Source organism: Lutjanus erythropterus, chromosome 2 (genome assembly GCF_056507025.1).
Source record: "Lutjanus erythropterus isolate fLutEry1 chromosome 2, fLutEry1.hap2, whole genome shotgun sequence".
NCBI lineage: Eukaryota > Metazoa > Chordata > Actinopteri > Lutjaniformes > Lutjanidae > Lutjanus > Lutjanus erythropterus.
Window position 1 is genome coordinate 46,631,368 of NC_139318.1, and position 27,333 is coordinate 46,658,700.

At 38.2% G+C, this 27,333-nt stretch overlaps 2 protein-coding genes across 2 annotated transcripts in view; both read left to right on the top strand.

Annotated features, from left to right (window-relative positions):
* The window catches only part of LOC146332332 (semaphorin-3D), a 116,725-nt gene extending 102,257 nt beyond the window's left edge, over nucleotides 1-14,468 (top strand). Inside the window, exons 12-18 of the mRNA XM_084741674.1 lie at nucleotides 1,855-2,077; nucleotides 5,475-5,563; nucleotides 9,110-9,151; nucleotides 10,026-10,183; nucleotides 11,295-11,359; nucleotides 12,820-12,977; nucleotides 13,287-14,468. Coding sequence (XP_084597800.1) covers nucleotides 1,855-2,077; nucleotides 5,475-5,563; nucleotides 9,110-9,151; nucleotides 10,026-10,183; nucleotides 11,295-11,359; nucleotides 12,820-12,977; nucleotides 13,287-13,802 — 1,251 coding nt within the window. The 3' untranslated portion in view covers nucleotides 13,803-14,468. The remainder of the gene's footprint in view (nucleotides 1-1,854; nucleotides 2,078-5,474; nucleotides 5,564-9,109; nucleotides 9,152-10,025; nucleotides 10,184-11,294; nucleotides 11,360-12,819; nucleotides 12,978-13,286) is intronic.
* A 3,530-nt stretch (nucleotides 14,469-17,998) lies between these two features.
* On the top strand, nucleotides 17,999-26,128 carry LOC146332333 (dynein light chain roadblock-type 1-like). Its single transcript, XM_084741684.1, has 4 exons — nucleotides 17,999-18,153; nucleotides 18,463-18,538; nucleotides 21,904-22,071; nucleotides 25,456-26,128. The coding sequence occupies exons 1-4, from the start codon at nucleotides 18,037-18,039 to the stop codon at nucleotides 25,497-25,499; spliced, it is 405 nt and encodes a 134-aa protein (XP_084597810.1). The 5' UTR covers nucleotides 17,999-18,036; the 3' UTR covers nucleotides 25,500-26,128.
* The last annotated feature ends 1,205 nt before the right edge of the window (nucleotides 26,129-27,333 follow it).

Consider the following 27,333-nt stretch of genomic DNA (forward strand, 5'->3'; position numbering starts at 1 on the left):
GTCTGAATCATCCTGAAGGGGTTTATTTTGCAATAATGCACTGCCCACTGCGGATTATCCCACTTATTACATGGTTACTTACTAAAAAAAAAATCAATAATTTGATACAAAATATTAATTTAAAAATTATTTTAGTGATTTTAAAATGATTTTATTGTTTCTCCAGAGTCTTTGATCAGAACTGTGTCCATGGCAACGGTCTGTTCTTCATAACAACAGTCTGTTATACAGAAATAACAGGCCGTAGAATGCTCTGATTGACCAATCAGAATTGAGTATTTAAGAAAGCCATGTAATGAAAAAAAAGTGTGAAACCCAGTGAGTTTTGATCACTTAAGCTTTGAAGTTCAAGGTTCCTGCAAATAAACAGGATGGTGTTTATGTTTGTGTGAATTAGTGAGAATTTCCTGTGAGGTCAAACACTCGTTTAATGAAAACAGGCTGATGAAGCAGTGATGAAGAAGTGATGAAGCAGTGATGAAGCAGTGATGAAACAGTGATGAAACAGTGAGAGGGTTAAACTCTGCTGATTTAACACCTCAGCGGTGAACTCCTCTGGGAAACGTCAACCTGTCAGGAGGGCTGAGGGTTCAGTGTTTGAGTGTGTCAGGTGTTATTTCACTCTCCCTGCTGGGGAGTTCAGCTCTCTGTGGAGCGGTTTGTATCAGGAGAGGTCAGACACGTCACTGTTTGTGAATGTGTGTGTGTGGAAAGGCGAGAAGTTCACGCAGAAACATTAAAACCAAACTGAAACAGTCGCAGAGACGCTGCGGTCACTGAGTCACTGCACTGACAGTAATGGCTTCCATGTTGATGACCGAAATATTTAATAATCCAGCTGCACGCTCTTCTGTTTTTGTTCATCCAGTGCATCAATCTTCATATCATCTCTTCAGCATTTCCGTCTCACCATTTTTCTCTTGTTATCTCCTCCTCGTGGGAAATATATGACTTTATCTACGAGTCATCATCATTTTTTCATAAAAACTTTCCCATCATCCCTGACATCATCATCATTCTGCCATCTGTTCATCCTTTGCTTCCTCACTTGATTTTATTTCTCATTTCTTATATTTCTTGAAGACTTGAAAGTTTCTGGTGTCGCCTTTTGTCTGAGAAGTGGGAATATAATTGAGGTTTATTTAATATATCAGAGTAAAGCGTCTGAGTTCTTCCTCAAACAACAACAAAATAAAAACCTCCAAACTCGTGTTGTGTAAAAACAGTCCATGCACAAACAAGAATTTAACTTTTCTACCTTTGTTCAGTGTGTAAAATAATTCCCGCTGCATCGTGGCTCATAATATTGTTAAATGATGAAAGGTTCCTCACTGCAGTAGAAGCTCCAGGACCTACGACTGACAGCTCTGCAACCTGTTGGACACGCTGGACGCTCAATGAGAGACGCTCTAGTGAACCATTATTTTACTTTTGACCAATAAACACAGTAATATGCTAACAACATGTTATAGTTTGGTGTGTGTTTTTTAATCCAGCACAACATTTAATTAATAATAATAATGATGCGCTTCCCATTGTTTTCACGTCTGTGTTAATGAAATGTTTCTTTGACTGACAGATGGAGGCTGATCTTGTGAAGTTTGGATCAGAATGATCCTATCTGACAATTTTTCGAAAACATCTAACAGATCAGTTTGATCTCAGATAACTAAAGGGGGCATTACAACATCTGGATAATTCTGATCCAGATTAGAAACTTTGAAATACTGTTGTTAAAATCATCTAACTTCTCATCACTTGTCAGATAAACCGCACCACTCGGCAATCTCCTATTTTTTTCATTAAATTCTAGTTGCTTTTTTGCTCATAAAACTTCTCATATTTGTCCTTCAGTGTCCCAGCGAGACCTACGACGCTCTCCACAAGTCCACCAAGGACTTCCCAGACGAGGTGGTGAGCTTCATGCGGCAGCACCAGCTGATGTGGGAGCCCGTCCTGCCTCTGGGCGGCAGACCAATCTTAACCAGGGTCAACACCGCCTACGTGCTAAAGAAGGTCGTCGTGGACAGGGTGGACGCTGATGACGGACCTTACGATGTCCTACACCTGGGCACAGGTGAGGAGACGGAAATGTTGTTGTAATGTTGCAGAACAAGTGTGAAATATAATAAGCTCCTATTTGACTCTTTTGTTATCAAAGTTGAAGCAAGAGGAAAGAAAAACAGATTAAAGTGTAAGAAAAAAATGAAGGAAAACATGAGTGGAAAAACAGAACAGTTGAAGACATATGGGATGGCACTGAAGGAAACTGACAAAGGCTTTCTTATAAAAACGAAAAGGGATTTAAAAGACATCAGACAGAGGACAGAGCGAAGGGTTAATGTTGATGGATGTGGTGACAGAAGACATGGAGGGCGGAGAGACAGTGGAAACTGTGAGCAGAGTGTTCGACTGTCTTCAAAACAGAAAAACTGACAAATGAGAGAAAGAAGAGACCAGAATAAGAGCCACTGACCAATGAAAAAACAGACATCAGAGAAAATACACTCACTTATTTACATTTTGTCAACTTTTTAAAATTGGATGTTTTGTGAGTTAATATTAAGTAATATTAATACATGAGAGGCACAAACGGACCAGACAGCAGGTCGACTGAGTAAAAACCAACAGAAAAAACAAGATCCCAACAAGAAATAAATGAGTTAAAGCTTCTTTCAACACCTTCACATTTAAACCAAACCACATCATTAAGGTGTCGTGCAGGATGACTGAGTGAGGTTCATTTGTTCATCTGTTGTGTGTAAACATCCTGCGTTCATTCATTATCGGTTTAAATCACTTCTGGAGGTGAAGAATTGACAGTTTTACTGTTTTATCCCAAAACAACACTTTTGACAGGGTGAACGGGTTCTCCACTGTGTCTGGTCTTTGTAAGTGTGTGTGTTCATAAAAACCCTGAGGCTGTATGGAGGTGTGTGTGTGTGTGTGTGTGTGTGTGTGTGTGTGTGTGTGTGTGTGTGTATGTGTGAGATAAATGATGGAGGTTATTTAACAGCTGGTGACAGGCCGAGGGGCCAGAGGTGCTGCGACGGCTCCATACATCTCCTCTAAGTGGATTCCTCTCCAGCATCTCTCATCTCCACATCAACTGCACATTTACCTGCCTGATTAATGTCTTTCTGCTTTTTCAACTGCTCTGATTTTCACATTATACGACCAGAGCGAATCTTTTGACCCGACTGATAACTTTTCTTTGTTGCCAGATGTTCTGTTTTTATATATCATGCAGCTCAGCCAGGTGCTTCCATCAAGGTGGATTATCCAAAAAATGTAATATACACACTTAAGTCTACAGGTCATGCTCTGAGTTGTTCATCTCTATTAATGTTTCCGTTTTAACTTTTGTCATCTTAGAAAAGTTACACAAATGATACAACCTTATGCAGATGCTATTCAATTATACATACATTTAAGCCTTAGGAAATATATTTCCTAAACTAAAACCGTGTGAGAGCAGAAGATGTGTCAGATTTTTAGGGAAAGTATTGATCGTATTGTTGACCTCATGAAGATATGGCACATTTTGCAATAAACTGATGTCAGAAAAACTAAACATAAAAACAACTGCAATAAATATTCCTATAAATAACAGTCCAACTAAAGGATTTGTAGTGGACATAAAAGATTTTAATCAATATTTTTTTGGTCACAGATCTGACAGATAATTGGAAAATGTCAGTTAAACTGTTGTGGAACTGAACGGACTGTAACAGAACAAACACTGAGTTCATCTCTGACTCACAAAGTGTTTTTTACAGACATTTAAAAAATGTAATCAGTAACCTATTCCAAGTATCACAGTATTAAAGTGATGTAATTTGATTACTTTCCATTTACTTTTGGATTTGACATTAGTGTTTGGTCTGTGCAGTTAATGTTAGCTGCTGGTCTTGTACATATTTCTTTAAATTAAATGTTGACAGAAGATAATGCCTAAATCTCCACCCAGTGAAAACATTTTTTCATGAGATAATGAATTGGCAGCTGTCATATTCAGTCTGACCACAGTGTTGTTGTGACACTTGTGAATTATGTATTATTTTTTGTACCTTTAATGGAATACAGTTACTTTTTTGTATCCTAAGGAAATCCCGTTACATGTAATCTGTTACTCTGAATCTGTAAGGACAAACTTTTATGGTACAGGCATTTTTAAGAGGGCTCATCATCATCATCAGCTCTTCTAGAAACATTTTTAAACATTTCAAGATTTTTCTGCCTCGTTGAGACTCAAAGAAGAAGAAATGCAGCCTGCTGTCAGAGGAGCACAAACACAAAGACACCAGATTTTATCTCCACAATGAAATGATACAAAGATCTCTGACGACCACAGACATCATCACTAGTCCATGTAGGGTTGGTTTGTTTGACAGACTCATCTGTAGATGCACACATGCCCAAACACACACACACACACACACACACACACACACACACACACACACACACACACACACAGCATTAATAGTCTCAGTCTGGTACTCACACACAGCTGTAAACACACACAGGAGATTTCCCACAGCGGGTTCGCAGAGGTTTATGATGTTCCCTGGGAGCATCCTGACCTTACGTGTGTGCGTGTGTGTGTGTGGTGTGTTTGTGTGTGTGTGTGTGTGTGTGTGTGTGTGTGTGTCGTGTGTGTGCACAGTCCTTGTACTGTAATGTCTCCATTTCTGTGTTTATGTGCAAACCATCTCGTTTATATGTACAGTCAATGGTACAAACACGTGCCTGTGAGTGTCTCCATGAGCTGGTGTGTGTGTGTGTGTGTGTGTGTGTGTGTGTGTGTGTGTGTGTGTGGGTTTGTAGCATTACAGTGGCAGTTTGACTGTAACAGCTGGTGTGTGCAGTAGTTGTAGTCGACAAAATCCCATAAATCTTCCCTGAAGTTTCTTACATTGTGCGCGTTTAGTTTCTGGATTCCTTCGTTACTCAGGTTACCTCTATAGAATGTGTCCTCTGTTTCCATAGCAACAGGTACAGAATGTTTAGGGACTCAGCGAAAAAAAACAAAGAAAGGAAAATCTTAATCCATGATATACCCATGGTATTTTCAAGTCATGATATATAGAATCTGAAGGAATTTACGTGTTGTCTTATGTTGTATTTGTGCCACTGACACATGTTGTTGCATCCATTTTTGTTAGGTTGCCTAGTAACAGTTTTCTCACAACTTAAACTACCTGACTGCCAATTATATTTTGTCAAAACTATAAATTCTCAAGTTCTATTTGAAGGCACTACACTTGGTGCTCACAGAAAACTGCAGACCATTAATTCCATATTAAATCATTATAATCTCATTACACACATTTCCTGTTACTCATAGAATAAATATTTTCATCAGTCTCACTCTTATTGTTCCACAATCACTTCACTTCAGTCACTTCCTGTGCAATTAAGGATTTCACAGTGTGTGCGTATTAATATGTAAGTAAATGTTTTTTTTCCAGATGATGGGAAGGTGGTGAAGGCAGTGTCAGTCATCAAAGACAACTGGGACTCAGAGGAGATCATTCTGGAGGAGCTGACTGTCTTCCAGGTGAGATGCAGCTAACAATGAAGGTTTTTTTGAAGACAGCCACGTTTCCACCACAGGAACTTTCCCCAGGGATCAGGAACCTAGACCAGGGTCTAAATTAAATTTTAGGGACATTATTTTGAAAGAAAGGTGCCTACAACCTCACACATGTCAGTGTAAGTTGCATATTTGATTTTAGTAGCAACCTGTTTGTCAGCAGCTGTTTTAGCTGAATCAGGAAGATATTTCCTCTGTTCATGCGATCCTACAAAAGCTTGTGGCTGCAGGACTTTTATGGCTAAAATCACAGAGAGAGTTTGTTCTGGTGTCTCTCAGTGCCCATCTGCCAGCCCTGCAGCTTCCACTGGAACATATTTGTCTGGAATAACTCCACTAAACAGAAAAACAGATAGCAGGGCGCATATTTCCCAAGGTCCTCTATGTAAATAAGCTAATAAGGAAGAGGAGAGAGGAGCAAGGGGAGTGAGGAGGAGAGGAAAAAGATGAGAGGAAAGGCCAAAATAGAGAAAAAGAGCAGATGGAAAGAACAGGAGATTAAAAAGACAGAAATAGAGGAGATGCCATGATGAGGAAATTTTCCGCTGGTTAATAAACTTGAAATATCTGTAGAACACTTAGTTTGATCTTCATCACTCTGGTCTCTCTGACGGAGGTCTCACTGCAGGGTCCATTTCAGCAGCCTCACTCTGTGGTGCGTTGAAGGTGTGTGTGTATTTCAGAGGTGTTCCAGTTTAAAAATCGTCTCATTAACTTCATCAGCTTCCTTATTAGAGCTGAACGAGTTGGAAAAATATCTAATTGTGATTATTTTGACTGATATTGCAAATATGATTCAATTTGCAATATTACAGGTGATGATTATTTTTTACAGGAATTTGCCAAATGAAGATGTTTTTTGTTTACAGGATATCTCTGCCTCACCACATTCGTTCATTTAAAAGTTTTCTGACACAAAAAAACTTTGCATTTATCAAATATTGCACCTCCTGCAATTTGAAAATTGCAGAAAGCCATATTGTGATTTTGATAAAATTATGCAGCTCTATTCCTTATTAGCATTGGGTTTAAAATAGATCCCAAATATGAGCTTTTCTATTTCGATTTGACATCAGATCCTCCATCTGTGTCCTTTTGGTCAACTCTCCTTAGGGTCTGTGTCCACCAGTGGATTTTTTCTCGAGGCCAGCGTATTTTTGAATTGTTTTTAATGTGAGCACCATGTATTTACACCATGTAAGTAAAATGCTGTCAGGTCCGTCCAATCACAGTGAGGGAGAAGGAGCTGGACAACCACAAACTGTGTCCTGCTTGTACTTCTTGAACTGGGCTCCGTCCAACTTCAGGTCTTAAATCAAGCCATGGCTCTCACCGAGATGTTTCTTCACCCACAAAATCTCATGAACTCACGTAGACCAACAGGTCTGTCCTCTCTCCCTGCATGCTTCAGCCTTCCCTTCACGCAGAGAAAATACTCTACTGGGACTTTTCCTCTGGCGGTTTTGTCCGCAGCGAGTCAAACCATGTTGTGGTGATTTGCATTTCCATTACTACTTTTATCTTTATGTTCAGCTCTCAGTACTTCTAACTGAATCTCTGTGCTTTGAAATGTAGTTTCTCTCATGTGTCGCTGTTTGTCCTTTCAGGTATCTGCTTTATTTCACAGTTTAAATTTAAATTTAAATAACAAACAACAGGAGATTTTTATTGTGAAGAACTTGGCGTATATGAACAGGTTGTTCACCACTTCACAACTGCCCGACTCAAGTTTCGTCAAGCTTGTCTTCAAATAAAGACATACCTTAAAGCTGGTAGACGTCTTGTAAAGGAAATGCAAACCCCAGTCATGTTGGGCTCACAGGCTGAGTCAAAATGAGTCAAGCCAGGCCAGCTCATGTGTAAAGAAAAGGGCCGTATCAGCTACATTTAGTATTTGTTGATAACACAACCAGAGTGTCTGAGCTGACATAACACTGCCTCCAAAGCGCTCTCATGTGCTCCCAGCTGAGTGTTTAAAAGCGCCTGGTGTTTTGAGCTCAGAAAGAAAAAACACTTTGGTGGACAAAGGGCCAAAAAGGAGAACATGCGGAGATGAATTAAAAGAAGTGAAAGAAAAGGAAAGAGAAAATGACATGAGGAAGTTGGGCGCAGGGGGCTTTAAAATGGAGCACAGGTGAAGGGAAGGAAGAAAGACAGAAAACCACAACAGACGAAAACAGCCACAAACAAACAGGATACCAGATGCACTTTGTCTGTTTATTTATGACTGAGATTATAACAGGAACTAACCTGTTTCCACCGCTCTCCCACAACAACAACAGGGACAGCTGGCACTGACTGTACTGACATATGATGAACTGCAGGGTTTATTTCATTTGAATGCTGGATTTGATCCAGACGAGGCTGCTGGGGTTCAAAGAGGAGACACTTGAACGGTTGGTCGGTTTTCCGGCTGTGACGGGACACAGGAGAGCTAGATCACCTCCCCTCCGCCGTACTCCGAGTCTCCTTTATCTCCTCCTGCTCCTCCTTCAGCTCGACCCCTCCGCTCAGAGCGGTCAGGGGTCATTTACTCCCTTTGTGAAATGCTGAAACAAGTCAGTGAGCTAGAAAAATGGAGCTGTGGGGTAATTTAGTCTTCAGAAGTTAAAAAGAGACTCATTAGATTTCTGCTCTCAGTAGCTGCTCTGACCTCAAAGTCAGCCGCGGCGTTTAAGGGACGCTCAGAGGGACATTCCTCCACCTCTGTGAGGCTGAAGGATCAATTTTCTGTTTTTCTGTCAGTCTTATGACCTTATTGTCTGCACACAGTTAGTGTAGTTTCCCATGATTTAACTGGAGTTATTTGGAGCCATTCATTTTCCTGTCCACCTTAATGTCAGAAGTATCCTGTCATCCAAAACTCTGCTGCCAGGATTTTTATCTCAGACTAAGAAACATGATCACATGTCACAGATCCTGGCTTCCTTACACTGACTACCTTTATCTTTTAGGATGGATTTCAATATATTATTGATAACTCACAAAGCCCTGAAAGGCTCTTCCCCAAGTTACTCTGCAGGTCTTTACTCTGCAGGTCCGTGTCTCTTCCTGATCCCTGAAATCCTCGGCTGTGTTACACTGGAAGGATCTGCCCGAGGAGATCAGGGCTGCAAACTCTGTTTCATCTTTTAACATTTTTGTTGTTTTATCCTATTTCTGTTTTAAAGGTGTTCTGTTTCTTATTGTAAAGGACTTTTTAACTGTTTTGAAAGGACATAAAGCTCCATAATCCATACACTAAAATGGCATAAGAATGCATAAAAATTCAGTCAACAGACTGTTGGAAGAGTGGGAAGAGACTAAAACACAATACCTGCCCAGTCACAGCCTGTTCAGCCTGGCAAGAGATACAGAAGTATTCACTGCTGTACCACCAAACTTCAGAACAGCTTCTCTCCTGAGGCTGTGAGACTCATATCAATCAGACTGAATGTATAAACTCTGTTGTAAGTTTTCATGACACGCCGCAGGTTTTTAAATAAATCCATTTTCTGTTTTATCCTGCAGAGTCCGTCTCCCATCCTGAGCATGGAGCTGTCAACAAAGAGAGTAGGTCAACCTGTCAGTCTGTCTGTCTGTCTGTGATATTTACTCAGAACAGGTATTTAGAAAACTTAACAAAGTTTGAGCAGAAACAGAAAATAAAAATGTTGTAATGGGATTTGTTCCTCATTTTTAATTTTGTACTATGAGAATGAAGGTTTTATATTTAGGCTACATGTTTCTTTTTGTTGTGTATAAACTTGATGTCAAAAATAGGGAGGAATTTCAGTACTGAAAGATTTGAGTTTCAAAGACTGGTTTCAAAGAAACCAGAAAATATTCACCTTAAGAAGCTGAAATCAGAGACTTTTTTATTAAAATAATGAATCAAACCGATTCATTGATTATTAAAATAATTGGTCATTAATTTGATAAAAGATTCATAATCGATTAATTGTTGCACTTACACTGCAACAGCATTTTTCTGTGCAGTATATTTAATTTTAATTTATAATTTGTCCCTCTAGAGTGAATATTGATATTCATCTGTTTATTGTCATGCATTAAATTTTTCCTCCTGCCCCTAAAAGATAATTGATGCTGCAGATTTTACAAAATGCTGACCTTTATAACCTTCTTTAAGAAATAGGAATTCTTCTTGGGAAGTCCGGTGTGGTGTTTTTTGTTGTTTTTTGTTATACAGGGCCCGAACACATGCAGAGGTTATGATGAGGAAAAGAAAACGGTTATGAAACTTTGGTTGGAATCAGAAATAAAGGATAGTTGTGATCCTGTGAAAATCACATCTGTTGCTCCAAATCAACCTAAACTCAGTGACTGACTCTCTGTCATCCTTTTTCATCTCTCCCTCTTCTGTGACAGCAGTGTAAGTTGTGGTGAGTCTATAAAAATGTAATGAAAGTCTGTCTCTCGTCCACAGCAACAGCTGTATGTGTCCAGCGAGCTCGGCGTGGTCCAGCTGGGGCTCCAGAGGTGTGAGTTATACGGGACGGACTGCGCTGAGTGCTGCCTGGCCAGAGACCCCTACTGCTCCTGGGACGGACAGACCTGCTCCAGATTCTTCCCCACCAGCAAGAGGTAAAGAGCAGAGAGACACACGAGAGGATCAGCGCCATGAGTTACAGTCCTGAACAGTGGGGACGTTGTTAAAGGTCTCCGTCTCACACCTGGTGGACAGCAGCGCTCAGAGCAGCTGTCTGTCCGTCAGTCTCTGACAGACACAGGTGTCCTTTTCACACCCAGCATGTATGGAGACCTGGGAGTGCCATAAACAAGAAAAACAATCTGTAAAACAATAAGAAAGTTAATTTAAAACATGGAGCAGAAAAAAGAAAGAAAAAGTAACTAAATAAAGAATATGGAAAAATAAAGACAAATATATTAAGAAATTAATAATTAAACTAAAAGAAGTGAAAGAGACCAAGATAAAAGAATAAATGTGACAATTGAAGGAGAGAAAGTGAGAAGCCTGGTGAAGATGGAAGGAAACAGTCAGAGTACAGAGTACAGAGTACAGAATACAGAGTACAGAGTACAGAGTACAGAGTTCAGTCTGAAGGTCATGAAGCAAAGAAACGAGGGGGTTCAGGGAGGGAAGCTCGGTCAGAAAACGATGAACGAGAAGGAGACGGAGACATGACAACACTCTGAACCAGGGCTGAAACAACACTCTGTATTTTCATAGCCTGCTCTTGCTCCGTGTTTCCTCGTCCATAATCACAGTAGCTTCATATTTTCACCCCCGAGGAGGCAGCAGGAGCCCAGAAACAACAGAGAGGAGGAGGATTTAATGCTCTTATACAACTTTATCTAAAGGCAACTCAACTTTATCTGCTGCTGTCAGCTGCTAGTTAACTGATGAGTCTGCTGTGGTGTGAAGACACACTTCAGAAACAGAAAGTTACCCATTTAATTAATGTTGTAGCATCAATTATGTGTGTGACATCACTATCACCAGCATGGTTAACATTAGGGGTGTGTGTGTCTCGTCCCCCAGCCCAAAACACTCGGCGCTCTGTGCCCTGGCTGCAGTGTGTGTTTGCTGCAGTGTTATAATATCATCGTATATAATATAATTGCCAGGATGTACACAGCAGACATGTTCTAAATGTGTGTGTGTGTGTGTGTGTGTGTGTGTGTGTGTGTGTGTGTGTGTGTGTGTGTGTGTGTGTGTGTGTGTGTGTCTCAGGCGGGCACGGAGACAGGATGTGAAGTACGGAGACCCCTGGAGTCAGTGCCCAATCACAGAGGACGGTAAGGATTTCCTCCGTCTGATATGAATGAAGTGTCTTTAGTGTTTTTAGTGTATTTTCCTGCCATCAGTCAGTTACATAATGTACGAGCAGCTCGGTCACTAACTACAGTAACTTAGAAACAGAGGATTTCCACTCACATACACACTCTGTGATGGATGATGCAGGGAGGGAGTGTAAGACATCACAGAGGGACGGCTGTTTGTCTGCAGCTCCATCAGAGATCTGCATAAATCCACTTTATGAACTCATATATAGTCTGAATGTACAAACAGGAGATGTTGGTACAAGCAGGTATCTTTTAAGAGACCTAAGACTGTGTCTGCATTTTGACAGAAAAATGTTTTAATCTGAGGTATTTAAATGGTGAAGTCTGTTTGCAATCAGTCTTTGTCCCAAAGCCACAACACATTAAATCTTAGTAGATAGACTGGAAATATTTAAACTTTAAGTACTGAAACAGTCACTATCCAGACTTCTTTAAAAAATTACACAGATTTCCCACAATGCAGTGCACAAAGAAAACAGAAGACCTACTCTGAGGGCACAGGTTTAGTTTCAGTGCTGTGAGGGAGACATTAAGGGTTAACAACACTTCATTTCCTGCATTCTGATGATTTTTGTGCAGCAATTTCTACATCAATTCAGGAAAATGTCTATTTATTTAAAGGAAAACTCAAAATTCAGGCCTCCAATTCAATTTTCCAAATCCACACTTCAATTTAAAGGGACAGTTCACCCCCCAAAATCAGAAATGCATATATATTTTTAAAGACTTTTCCTGTTTTTAAAATAGATGTAATTTTCTGAACTTTCTGAAGCAGACTATTATTTGCCTTTACCCATGTAGTCATTATGTTTACCGATTATTATTTATTAAAAATCTCATTCTGTTAATATTTTGAAAAAAACAAACAGTAATATTGATTAATAATAACAGCAATATTGATAGTTATTTGGCAAAAAAAAAAGATATTTGAATTTGTCTTGTCCCTATTTTAGAAAAAAAAAGTATTTGTATTGTACATTATATTGCAGAATAGGCCAAAAATATCGAGGTAATTCATTTTGCAACAGAGGATGTCACTTTTTCCAGATGTTGATGCTTTATTTATTCATGTACTGTTACTGAATTACCATAATACAGTATAAAATATACAGAACTGACTGAGAATATACAGTAAAATACCTTCTAGTCCCGTTCAGTTCTGCAGGCAGTGGTTGGGCGGACTCTAGTGTTTATATTGTGTTACTGCAGTTCCTCTTGTTTCCCATCCAGATACACGGCAGCAGTGATTCTTAGAATAAAATGTTGAGTAAATCTTTGAAGACGTCTCTGGTCCTTTTTGTTTCTCTGCCTGTGAAGTGAAACACTGATTATTATCTTTCATATAATCCCTCCTCTTTCCGATTCACATGCTGAATTTATCCCTGTTTGTTTTTCCTCTCTTGTTCCGTCAGACTCAGACTCTGTGGAGGTGAAGGTGGTGTACGGCGTGGAGGGGAACTCGACCTTCCTGGAGTGCGTCCCTCGGTCGTCGCAGGCTGAGATCAGGTGGTCGGTGCAGCAGACGGAGAGCCAGCAGCAAACTGTCAGTCAGACACATGAGAGCAGAGAGGTGAGACCAGAAAACATAACGGGACACTAAGAAGTAGATACCTAAAAACTGATTAGGTTCTGAAACAACGAAGCAAGATCAATGTTCTTACTTCAACACTTTTCTTTAACATGTCTGAAGTTTACTGCTTCATGTTTTCATATCTTTTGTCTCTTGAATTAAAGCCATTATCACAAAGGAAATCTAGAGTTAAATGGTCTCACATTCAGGAGACCAAGACCTCCCTTGTCCCTGTCTTTTTTTCTATGGTCAACCCAGGGCGAGTATCAGCTGACATGTTCTCGTCTCGTCTGTCTTTGTGTCTCTCAGCTCCATCAGAGTGACGACAGCCGCTCCCTCCACATGAAGCGGGGGTTGTTGGTTCATCGCCTGCAGCTGTCTGACTCCGGCCTCTACACCTGCACCAGCCGCGAGCACTCCTACAGCCAGGTCCTGGCCAAATACCGCGTTCACATCATCCCCAACGACAGCCTCCACCCGACCCGCCACCAGCACAACCACCACCACCCGGGCCCCGTGGTCGTGGGGAAGGTCGGCCCAGCCGGGGTCGCGGGGTTCCTCGCCCAGTCGGGGCCCCCTCATCCCCAGCCTCTGCCCGCGGGACACAGGAACTCGTGGCTGTCCCAGCATCCTCAGCAGCTCCCCCTGAGGAGCTACAAAGAGCTGCACATGGTGGGGACCAACAGTCTGAGTGTGGACGAGTACTGCGAGCAGCTGTGGTACCGCGAGAAACGCCGGCAGCAGAAACTCCGCACGCTGAAGCTGAAACAGGAGAGCAGGAAAGCCCGGGTGAGGAGGAACAACCCTCCAGATGTCCCCCTCTAGTCCCCCCTGGAGGACGCAGAGACTGAACATGGACAGCAGATCCTGTACACGCAGAGGACGAGGACAGGTTCCAACAAGAACGTTTGCTTTTTGAGCAAATAATGCCAGCTGGGAGTGACAACAACTATATTTACCATTAAAGACTGACAGAAACAAAAAGAGGAGATCTTCATCCTCAATATTTTCACATTTAGACTCAACAAAAATTAACACGTAGAAAAAAGGATGTGTAGATTATTTAGAAAATTTATTATCGTTTGAGAAATATTTGGTGTTTTTAACATGAAATTCAGACTGAAATGGTGACATCAGATGTCTGAATGATAAATCAGCTCATGACACAACTGACATGTGACAAATATTCTGAGTTTATAACATTTTATCAGGTAGATTTTGTTGCTGACAGTTTATAAAACAATATATAGAGAACCGTATCAGTGCCATAAAAGTGCAAACCTGTAAAACAATAAGAAAATACATTTGAAAATTAAGACAAATTAATTACGACAAATAAATAAACAAACAAACAAATAAATAAATAAAAACTGGAAATCTAAAGAGAAACAAAAATAAAAAACTAAATAAATGTGGGAATGTAATGATAAGTAAAATATACCAGAACAATCCTAAGTATTTTCATTTAGTTTAACATTTATTGTCCTTTATTTCTATATGTATTCATTTATATATCTTAAATTATACATCATTTTTTGTTTTGCTTAAAAATTATTGCACTTGTTCTGTAATTTTTTTTAATCATTTTTAAATAATTTTATATCATGGCATTACTTATATTTATCCCTTTATTTTTCCTTAATTTTCTCTATTGCTTTTGGTTTTCCTTATTGCTTTTGCTTGAATGAACACATGAATCCTGCCAAGAATAAGGAAAAATAGAGATAAAATGCTAATAATTATAATAATGACATTTTACAAGAGAAATTAGGAAAAATTGGATTTAAAAAAAATAGAGTAATTTATATGCAATGAATAAATTAAATACACAAATAAATGAGGTAGTTAAATAGATTATTTAAAAAATATATAAATAATATGTACAGGAATAAATGGACAAATAAGAAAAACATTTCTTTTGTATTATATTTGACTTTGTATTTCCACATTTATTTATTTATTCTTTTATTTCTTCTTCTTCATATTTCCACATTTATTTTCTTGTTTTACACGTTTCTTCTTTTTATGACACTCACATGGCTCCATGAATATAGTCTGAACAGAATCCAGTATCATTATTATTTTCATCTACATGATGTCGACTTCATGTTGCTCTCATTTGTATCTTAACTTTTTTTTTTTCTTTGCTAAAAAAGCTAGCTGAGCTAATTAGCTTAGCAATACCAAAAACTGTTTTTGGCTATCTGAGTTTAAAGCTACTTCTTTCTGTTAGAGGGATTAGTGGGTTAGAGTAGACTTACTTTTATTTAAATGTTATTAATTCACAAATATGCAGACTTCAGCAGGCCTTTATGGCCCCGTTTGTTTGTTTTAAATCCAAAACAGTTCTGAAATAAATCTGCAAAATGTCACCAGACAGCTGCAAATTCTTCATGACGGACGAACAAACAGGTGAAAGTGTATCAGGATCTGACACACGATGCAGACAGACATATATAAACTATATCTAACCAACACTATAAATTAATGACAAGAGACTAAACAAGAAAAGTGTTTGTCCAACATTACTGCCACATATTTAACTGTGTTTAACATATAAAGTTTTCTACGTGTATTTATGTTTGTTTGTTCTGAGATGTGATGTTGACCTACTCAGATAATATCTGGGCTTCATTCATACCTGATAATCACAGGCCTCAGTGGAAACGCACACACAACATGGACCTTGACTTCGCCTGAGAATACATCGCGTAAAGCTTCTTAATTCTGCCATGTAACTAATAATTATTATTATTCACAGTGTATATTAAAGAACTCTATTTTTGATAGTTTTCTTGCTTTATATTCTAGAATTTTAGAAAGATTTCTCAGCTTTTATATAAACTTCTGTGTTTCTTAAGCAAAATGAAAATTTTTTTTTATAAACTTCACAGCTCTTAATAAGCTTTGAGATCAAGAACTGAGTCATGACATTTTGTTTTACTGTAAGTGAATAAGACATAAAATGATGTAAAATAAAAAAAATAAATAAAAACATTTAAGGTTTTTTCTTTTTTTTGTCCAGTATTAAATCACTCACACAGTCTTCTGGTTTGTTGTTCAAACATAATAACACAGAGAATTTGACTAGAATTCATATCATAAGAGGCTGCTGCTGTTAATATAACGAGCAGGTTTCTATCTTTCTAGCTTTTTGGGGGCCCTGTTTTGTTAAACTATGGTGGGGGAATCCCAAATCCTCTAAGGTGGTCTGGGGCAGGACTGAACGATTAATCGTAATGTTATCTAAATCACAACATGGTCTACTGCACTTTTCAAATCACAGGATGTGCAACATTTGCTCAAGGTGAAATGTGTCAAAAATCAGTTTAAATTAAATATTGTGATGCTGCAGAGGTGTCCTGAACTACACATCATTCTCTAGACTTCAGAAAACATATTTGTTTAGTTCAGATGTCTGAAGAAATTAACACACCATAATTATCTTAATGTGCTAATGTGTCCTCTAATATCACAAATCATATCGCAGTTACAATATCAGTCAAAATAACTGCAATTAGATGTTTCTTCACAATCCTTCAGCCCTTGTCTGGGACTCTTTCAACTCTTTTATTTTCTTAAATTCTAATCAAATGTTTCAAGTCAACCCCTTACTATTTAACCTACAGGAAATGATAAAATAAAATAGAAAAACACTGGGACATTTTAGTGCCCTTCATAAATGAGACAAAATAAGTGCATTTAGATGGAATAAACAAGTTCTAGTTTTTTCCTCTCGTCAGTAAAACCAAATAAATGCTTAATAAAATCTGAACTGTAGATATAAATCTTAAGTTTGCACAATTTTCTTTAGTCTTTTATTTATTTGGGGATCCAAATAAAATCTCCTGTCCTGACCGAGTCTTTGACTGGAGTATAAAGTATAACTGTATGGTGGGTAAAACATCCAGTGTTTGTGGAGGCAGAATGTGGACCAATGCTGAACCATCAGTGATGATAAAATCAGCCTCTGGTTCTATGTCTGGGATCTTAACGAGGGTCTCAAGAACACCATTAACTCTAAATCAGTCCTGCGGACTCGAAGAGGAAACATCTGCAGATGACAGTGAAACTTTCTGAGGTGGAGGTTACACCAGAATCTCTTGCTCCTGAAGTTATGAAATGATCCTTTGTTGGCCTAAGAGTCGCGAACCCCCTGTTGAACACCCAGGTGGTAGAAGAACCTTCTCAGCCTCCCTGGGGTTATAAATCTGTCTTCTCTTGATTTTAATAGAAACATAATTTATATTAGACAATTATACACAGCATTGATCCCAAAACAGCGTTTCTGGCGATCTTGACAAAGTGGCAGCCATCTTGATTTTTCACCAAAATGTGTTTGTCTCAATTTTGGTTCTTCTTTCCACTTGTGAAAGATTTTCCCTGACATACCAAGTTGACTTGAAAGACATTATTTACACCATGTTTTTAGCCTGAATCTTCACCGTGGATCTTTAGTTTGGAGCCACATTCACATGCACACTGTGTGAACAGGGTCTGTGGTGTGACAGCATGCAAACGGCATGTTGGCACTTTAGGAGACTTGGATTACTGCAGATGAGCAGGATGGAGGCATTTTTCTTGGTTTTTTTTTTTACATTTGAAGACTGGTCACCATCAATTGTTTGTGAGATTCTGTAACATTGTTTTCCTGTGAAACTCCAGCAGTGTTTTGTGGACTAAAAAACTAAACCTGAGCTTCAGTTGGCTTGAGAGTGAATCAGTAATGACTGAATTATCATTCATTTTTCATATAAAAACTATAACTGAACTTTAAAATACCTGGCTCGTTCTTCCTGCAGGTGGCTCTAATCTGCCAGTCCTCATTAACTGGTGCACCTCCACCTTTTTATTAGATACCACCTGCCACACATAACTCAAGGGTAAAAATACACAGTATCGAAACGTATCATCTAAGTTATGAATGTGTGATGAATGCCATTCCTCAGGGACAATTCTTTGTTTAAAGCTTCAAAAACTTGAAACCCGTCTATACATTTTTCCACAGTGCCCATTTCTTCCACTTTTGCCGTGGACCGTGAATGCAGCAGTGACCCGGATGTTTAGTTGTTTTCTCTCTCCCAGCAACAGAACTGGACTGTTAGCTGTTAGCTGCTATTCTGTTAAGCTCGGAAGCAAACTTCTGATACAGAAATCTCCTCACAGAATTAAAATGGTAGGATGGATGAGCGCCTAATATATATTTCATAAACATATTCATAACTGCGTCGTTACTGTTGCGAATATTTATTTGTAAAAGACGTGTTTTAAATAAATTGCTAACGGGTTAGCTTATTGATGCTAGCCGGGCGTTGTCAGTTCAGCACAGTGTAGTTAACGTTAGCCTTCTTCAGTGTGTTTTGACAGCACTGTCAGCAGATAGTCTGGTGTTTTTATTTCCTAAATCTGCTTCTCTCGTATCGTTTTGTGGGATTTCAGTCACTAAATGAATCGATGCTAACTCATTGATCCGTCTGTTTCTCAGGCTGAAGTGGAAGAAACTCTGAAGAGGATCCAGGGCCAGAAAGGAGTGCAGGGGATCATTATTGTCAACTCAGAAGGTAAAATCTGATGGACTTAAAAACTGCACAGTTAATGGATAAATACGATGTTGTCTTCCAGTCTGTGTCCTGAGGTTGTTTCAAATTCTGTATGAACTAAAAGGAACAAAATTAAAGATCAGAACAAACGGAAAACAAACAAACAGGAGTTAATTTGAGGATTAGTTTCTAAAGGGAAATAAAAACGTGTAATAAACTAAATACATTTTTAGAAAATGTCAAAATTGAGGTGATTGTAAAATATGAAATAGAGATATGAACACTAGGATGAATAAAATGTATTTTTGTGGGACTTTCGGATGTGTACAGTATTAATATAAAGGGATTCTGTGCTGAATGATTAATCTTAAAAGGGCGGGTGTAATAAGCTCAAACTTCAGCCTACAGTCACTGTAACTCTCTTTGATTTGTATAAATACTTCTCTCTCTCTTTGTTTTTCCCCTCATTCTTTTTACATTTTCAGATTATGCCTGGGCCTGGAATTAATTATTATTATTTATTTTTTTTTATGGAAAGGCCGCTTGTCATAAATTTATTGGGGAATCATGGCCAAAATGTAGGTCACTAAGGTCAAAACCAGTGTTACAAAAATAATAAGTGAAAACTACATTGTATAAAGACAAAACAGTAGTAGTGTAATAACCTGATAATTAGCCTGACAAGATGCTGTCAGCAATAAATACAAGATAAAAGGTGATAAAAGGCATCATGTATCGACATTCATCTTGGCAGTTCAACATCAATAAAATTCATAAACTGTATTTCTGTACAAACTTAACAATTTGAACACACCTCAACTCCTTACCAGTTATTTCAGTGTTAGAAGATTGTAGGACTGAGGGGAGAAACATTTCATAGATTTAGATTTCTCACTATTTTCATTGTCAGTTAATCTGTTGATTATTTTTTTTATATAGTGAATCATTCAGTCTCTGTTGGGCTACAAGGTGACATCAAGTCAAGACAAATTGAATTATTCCCCCAAGAGAAATTTGGTTGTAGTCATATACAAATACATTAATCATAGAAGAAACATATCACAGAAAATGCAAATGCAACATACAAACTGTGCAAGATCACCTCAAATGAAATGAAAAAGCAGCTGAATGTCAAATGCATAAATTGCTGAGGTGCAGAGATCACATGTGCAAATTCAGGCTTTTAATAGCTGAGCAAACAAAAGAGGCTTTGTATTTTTTTCTCCTCTGAGTGTGAACTCTGTATCTCTGGCCTGAAGGTAGGAACTGATTCTGATCATCAGCACAGTCTCGTCAGGCCTCGGCCTTCCTCAGGACCAGCCTGAGATCAGAGAGCTGCAGCTGACTCACCCAAACTGACGAGATGGACAATACTTTTCTCACTGGCCAGATTCAGGCTCTGAAACCATGATGCCTCAATACAGAAGGACAGAACAGACTCAGTGAAACGTCTGTAGAACAGAGTCGTCATTGTGGTGCAACATTAAGAGTTCAGATACTGCAGGATCTTTTTAGAAAACTGCTTCAACATTTGGTTGGAAGCTCAACATGGGTCCCAAATACTTGTGACTTTCCACCACGTCAGCTTCATTTCTGTCAGTTTGGAGTTAGCTGTCATCTTCCTTAAAGGGACAGTTCACCCCAAAATAAAAAGTACATCTTTTCCCCTGGCCTGTAGTGCTGTTTATCCTTCTAGATAGTTTTGGTGTGAGTTGCAAAGTTTTGGAGATATCTGTCTTCTCTCTAATATAATGGGACTAGGTGGAACAAACTTTTGGTGCTTAAAGTGTCAAAAATACATTTGAAAAATTCAACACCAGTGTTTCTTTCCAAAAATCATGACCTGATTACACAAGAGAATTCACAGAACTTGTTGTGAGCAGTTTCATGTAGGTACAACTTTGTTTCAGTTCAGTTCAAAATGCTCTATTTACAGGATGTAACATTGTACATATTGCCAAAGCAAAACACTTCTGAAAATGCTAAACATATAAAACCACATTGAAAACAGACTATAACAAATCACATTCTATAAAAAAATTAAAATACTTAAACTAAGGAGCATATTACAGAAAAGAATACTACAAAACAAAAGAAACATCATTGAATATCATTAAATACATCAATAGTCAGAGTGTAGAATCAGCTAAGAAACAATTAACAATATATAAACACAAAACTGTAAAAAATAAAAGGCAGAGTATAAGCTGTACTGTACTGTTTTTTCCCAGAAGATTTTTGTTTTGTTTTGTTTTGATCTAAATCTTTGAGTTAACATTCAACTGTTGTAAGGAACTTTGTCCTTATAACTTCATATTTGCTCCTGTGTAGCAGGAAATGTTGCTCTGTCTCCGCATGTCTCTGTGGACACAGTAGACACAGCCTGTCTCCTCTAGACAGCCAGGTCCACCTGTGTCAACCAGGCTGTGATCACTTTACTTCTGCGAGATAGAAACGGTCTGGTAGATTCTCCTGCAGACACAAAGTAGTTCCTACATAAAGCTGCTCACAACAAGGTCATGTCTTTGGTTTAGACACGTTCAACTAAAAAAAAAAAGAATAGACTCCTCGATCAAGTGACCTCGTTCCTCTCCTTCCAGGAGGTTCAGAATTATCATCTAAACATCCTTAAATATCTTGTTTTATTTGACCAACAGTCTTCCATGTATATTTAGTTTACAGCAGTGATGGGTGAAGTGAAACCTCATAAAGCTTTGAGGCTTCAAACTCAGCAGCACAGTGACCTCTGGTGGTTTGTAGAAGTTACAGCAGCCCTTCAAGACTGGAGATGAAGCACCAGAATGCCTCTCTGATTTTAACGTAATAGTTTTATATGTGTGAAAGAAAAATCCAAGAAACCTGTGTATTATTATTAAAATCTAATGCTTTTTTTTCCAGAAGTGCTGCATTAAATATAGATGGTATGGTGTGATACATTACAGTGTTATTTAAATAATGCATCTATGGCTGAAACTAACAATTACTTCCATTGTTGATTAATCATTTGATCATTTTCTCAACTTTCTCAACTCTTCTTATTGAGGACGGACCGTGTGCTCCACATGTTTTGACCTATTTTTCAAGCTCTTTCCATAACAATTATTCTCAATTAATCTGTTGATCATTTCCTCCATTAATCAATTAGTTGTTTGGGCCATAAAATGTTGAAAAATGTTCAGTGTGTCCCAGAGTCCAAGATGACGCCCTCAAATGTCTTGTTTTGTCCACAACACAAATATATTCAGTTTACTGTCAGAGAGGAGGAAAGAAACCAGAAAATATTCACATTTAAGAAGCTGAAATCAGAATTGTTGGACTTTTTTTCTTTTTCACCAAAGATGTCATGGATCCATTAAATTAACCCATTCTCCTGTGTCCTCCCTCAGGAATCCCCATTAAGACGACTCTGGACAACGCCAGCACGGTGCAGTACGCCGGACTGATCCACCAGCTGGTGATGAAGGCCCGGAGCACCGTACGAGACATCGACCCCCAGAACGACCTCACCTTCCTCCGCGTGCGCTCCAAGAAGAACGAGATCATGATCGCTCCAGGTGAGACGGGGAAAAAAATCTCAGGAGTGTTCTGGGCCTCCTGCTGCCTCAAAATCAGAAACAAAAGTCAATTAAGTTGCATATATTGGCCCAAATTTCCCATAACCCCACAAAGACTAACTGTGAAGTGTCTGTGTCTTTGGTGGACAAGATAAGTGATGTTATACTGATCAAACCAAAACACAATTCTGTCATTCTGATGTTCGTCATGATGAACGTAGTCTAAAAATAGAAGCAGCAGGTGCATAGTTGTAGGAAGCTAAGAAATGTACTGCTGTTCATTCAGTTTAAGTGTACGCTATATTCAGAATATTTTCACTGCTGTACTTTGCTGTCAGACAACCTTTTCTGACTATATAAGTTGGACTGCACAATTAATCCCAATTACAATATGGTCAAGTGCAGTGTCCACATTGCAGATCCAGAACCAAATCAAAATTTTTCTGAAAAAGAAAAAATGAGTAAAGTAAAACAGCGTTATAATGAAGTACTGTAGTGCTGCAGAGATGACCTGTACTGAAAATCTTGTTCTCCAGATGAAAGAGAAAGTTTGTTTGTTACAGATCTCAATAAATGTCATATCATCATGATTTTAACAGTTCAAACTAACCGATCGAGGTAGAAGGTGCTCTGTGAGGTAAATTTACTGGTTTGTCAAAGGAGCCTGGTTGGTTTGGAGAGAGCGATATTGAAAAAACATGAACCAATTGTGTAAGAAAATATTACGATTTGACATGAGAGGCAGCATTGGAAATGCAGAGCAGCAAACAACATCTTACAGGAAATTTGCATCTGTTTGCATATTTGCGTATACAGGGTTAAGAGTGACTCTGCATGACGCTGCAGTGTGGGTCACAGAAGTGCTTCATCTTGTTGTGCTGCCCAACAAGTAACACAGAGACATTTTAAGATATTTTAGGCCGTCGGTAAAATCACACCAGTTAAAGGCAAAAAAAACTATCAAGAGGAGCATTTTCTGGTCGTTTGCAATCACACATTACTGCAGCTATTATAGCTGATTGCATTCAAACTCAGTGATTAGAGGCTCTTTCTTCCCCCTCTGGAAACATAATGTCCAGTTTATCGCCTCTGCATTGCAGTTTAGCACCATCTGGAAACAGGCGGGATTCAGCTCATAATGAAGCTGTTCTGAACAGTTTGGGTGTCGATAATGTCATAATATAGTCTCACTTATTATTGGTGATTGTTTTAAACCTTTATTATTCAGTTGACCTTGTGATTTTTTTCCTCCACATGCGGGGCTGGGTATCAAACTTTAATATTTTTGGTGACAGATCATAACATGTCTCGAGCAGAGAAAATCAAAAACTGGCAAAGTTCAAAGTTCGTATTTAGTGCTTGCTTTGTTTACTCATTCTTTGATTAGATTATTTGCTGATTTATATGTACCACAAGAGTTTTTAACTGGTTATGAAATGGGCTCAGGTTATTACTGGTACCTCTATATGACCTGCATGAACAAACAAGACCATCTGTGAGAAGACTGACTGTTTCTTTATTATTGTTGTTAATGTCTGCCGCTGGTTCGGATTTATCTTGAAATCAGATGAAATGAGTCTGTGTTTACATTTAGTCAGACAGAGTTACAGTGAATCATTCATTAGCCAGTTAAAAAGAAGAATGAGGAGATTTTTATTGAGTTAATTTTATTTTTTGACATTATAGTTTGTGTTTATTATTAACACTACTGCTTTTGTCTGCATGGGTCTTTCAAAATATCAAAGTTTCTTGTTGTAGATGTAAATAATAACTTTGCTTATTTAATAAAATGTTTTGTTCAGGCAGAGGTCATGTATTGGTTCTCAGTGATTAAAATGATGCATTTGAGAGTTTTGTCTTAGATCACTCAATGTGAGGTTTTCAAAAATGTCTGTCTAGTATAGTGTCTGTATCAGGTTATGGTGTTAGATAGAACCTGTGTGGAAAAACTTTCAAATGATACCTGGCTCTATTTGCAATTAAAGGGATAGTTTGGGTTTTTTGAAGTTGTTTGAGGTACTTCTCCATAGCAGCAGGGCTGCTGATGTAGGATCCTAATCAATGTCCTGCTGTGGACAGGGTCAGCAGCAAAATGTATTTTAGACAACTAAAGAAATCAATATCACTTTAATTGAACTCTATATTTAGGATATTTCCACCTCGTTACCTTGCTGTCAGACAGATTTTTCCAATTGGAAAACCACTGTTATATGAACCAGGGGTTCTCAACCTTTTGTAACTAAAGGTTGACTTCTAAATGCTAAAAAAAATTCTGAGGACCACCTTCCCAAAAAATGAAGGAAAAAAACATAACATGATCAATAAAAAGGAGAAAAAATAAACTGGGCTGTGACAGGATGGCACAACATTCAACACACTATGTATTTGGCTCAGCATCACTGCCAATATGAACCCAAATTAAATACACTGTGGAGCTTTTATTTGAGAATGTCGTCTCCTGCATCACTGCTTCATCTCGATCCATTTGGTCTCTCTGCATCAAAAACACAGATCTGTCTCTGGTGTGGTGATATTCACATGTAACTGGTCGTCGAAATTATACATTTTTATTTGATGTTTTTTTCAGCATAAAAATAACAAGCTTTGTAAATAACACTACAAAAAATCATTTTATATTTTAATCTTAACTATTTGGAAGTTCCAGTCCCTCTGCAGCCCACTAGATGGCGCTCTGAGGCTCATAACTGGGCTGCAGCTCACTGGTTGAAGTTGGCTGCTTTAAGCCAAATATCAACCAGACTCCTTTGACAAAAACAGTCATTTTAGCTCACAGAATACAGGAGCTGCTGGTCTGCTGCTGCCTCGATCAGTTAGTTTGTGTGTGTTATTGTGTGACATCCAAATTAACCTTTTAAAACACAGAAGTCACACAAAGAAACAGGATGTACAGGATTTTTGCTGGCAATTTAAAGTGTTTATTCTTTCTTTCTTCAAAGTAGCAGCCATGACATAATAATGTGCAAAAAATAATGTTTGCAATAGGATGTTTGAATCACAGTCAGAAACATACAAGGAATTTGCTGTTACATGTTGGTGCATAACAACAAACACAGAACCAAAAACATAAATAAAGATTAAGGCCTGTACTAAACCAGCATCTTTCCCTCAGAAAACATTGTCTGACTGCAAGGTTAAGCCGTGAAAATATTTAGGAGTCTAAGAATATGTGTTTCTGCTGATCCTGTCTACATTGATTAGCTTCCTACACCGGTGCTCCTGCTGCTTCTCCAAACTGAAGCTGTGCTGACTAGGCATTAACACCTCAGACAACCCCACTTCAAAAAAGCTCAACTATCCCTTTAAGATCCAGTTGTAGTATTTTTCCCTTATATGGGTTTAACTATTTTGCCTTTTTCTTCACAGATAAGGACTATTTCTTGATCGTCATTCAGAACCCGTCGGACTGAGACAGACGGACCTGCTGCCCGACTCATCGCTCTCTTTGTCTGTCTTTCATATTTAAACAGCCAAACGTTTCTTTGTCTCGCTGAATCAAAAGAACCTGTTTATCAGAAGCTTTTTATGCACTTGCTGTACCAGGAAAGTAATGACAGGATTTGACGGTGGATGAAATTGAATTTATCACTTCGCTCAGTGACGAGATGTGTCTGAACCACATGACGGTCAATCTGTCCGCAGGCAAATTCCTTTTTCCATTTTTTAGCATTCCAGTTCCGTCTCCTCTCTGTGATACTGTTTGTTATGTCACTGTTTATTCCATTGGTGTTTTAGCACCTGGTGAGAAGTGAGCACCTGCTGAAATACCTCTGGCAGAAGAAGTGAACCAGTGAATACAAATCTGCAGCAGTATACAAGAGAGAGAGACCACAACAACACATCTTTAGGTTTGAGGATGGTTTTTTTTCAGTTCTATCTTAATGGAAAACTTTGGGATTGTTATTTATTTTGTTGGCAAAAGATGTTGAAGTACAGTATTTCACTGGCGAGCAGCGAACTACACTACAAACACGTTTCTGCTGTTGCCATGGCAAGTTTCTGATGGTTATTTTTAACAAATTAAAAAAAAGTCAAACTGTGTTGTGTGTTTTTGTCATATAATTCTTGTACATTAAGGCAGAATTTACAACTTCAATGAGCTTAAAGAGACTAAAATGCTGTGTAGATCTGAGGGGAGCTGCAGAGTCAGGTGACGATTCTCTGTGGTAGTCATTGTATTTGTTGTTAATAAAAAATATAATTTGTGCAACTTACAAACATTAATTTGTCCGCAAGCTGAAAAGAACTGTTTCATAAACTCCTTCTGATGAAGAGTTTAAGATCTGTGAACTGTGAGAAAATTCAGATAACAGAAATAAAAGTATTTATTTGGGATTTTAGAGAGGCCTGACTGTGTAACAGTACTGTCACCACTCATCGCTCCTATAGATCAGCTTTATTTAACCGTGTTTTACAGCTCAGAACCCTCAGAAACTCCTCTGGTATTCTAGTTATATTTTTATATGAACTATTGTTAGAATATGGTTAAAGGGGAAGAAGTTATCTCAACCCTTTAAGGTTTTCTGTATTTATGGAAATTTTATTTACATGGCACATTTCATTATGCATAAAATGACTGTGCTTTAAGAGACAAAATATAAAGTACAGACATAATCATGAGAAAACAGGTAACACAGGAATGAATAGAAGCATGAGTAAAATGTAGAAAATGAAGCATAGGCTCATAAATCAAACATATTGTAACACAAAACAATAAAATCCCCCAAAACATCAACACAATTAAATGAAATAAAATTTTGAAGTTGAATCTGTACCAGGAGTCAGAGAAGTGATTTCAGTTCTGGATTCATAAACATGTCTCATAAAATTAGTAAAAGTCATGAAGTATCAAGCTTGTAAAGTAATGCTGAAGACAATCTTCCTAAAAATGATAAGAAGATCCTTTATCAGTCCCACAGTGGGTAAACCTGCAGTGGCAGCAAAGTAGATGTTAAAATAGAAGAAGCATCAATAAAGAAAACAAAATAATAAGTAAACAAGAAATATGAATAAGATGAGATATATAAATATAGTAACAATATAAACTAGATGGAATAAAATATATTGGAACAATGCCATATAAACAATAAAAAGACAACAAATTTATTGCACACAGGACTATATTGATATATATTTCTTTATTTTCTTATGATTTTGCTGCTCAGAGAATGAAACTCAACAATCTTTCTTGTGCATTTACAAACAACAACATGCACATTTTACCTTTATGTATGTTCTGTGACC

Excerpts from the sequence above, each read along its gene's own strand:
- LOC146332333 (XM_084741684.1), top strand. The coding sequence starts at position 18,037 with ATGTTTAGTTGTTTTCTCTCTCCCAGCAACAGAACTGGACTGTTAGCT. Across the intron at positions 18,154-18,462 it reads CTCCTCACAGAATTAAAATG|GCTGAAGTGGAAGAAACTCT; the intron begins GTAGGATGGATG and ends TCTGTTTCTCAG. Across the intron at positions 18,539-21,903 it reads CATTATTGTCAACTCAGAAG|GAATCCCCATTAAGACGACT; the intron begins GTAAAATCTGAT and ends GTCCTCCCTCAG.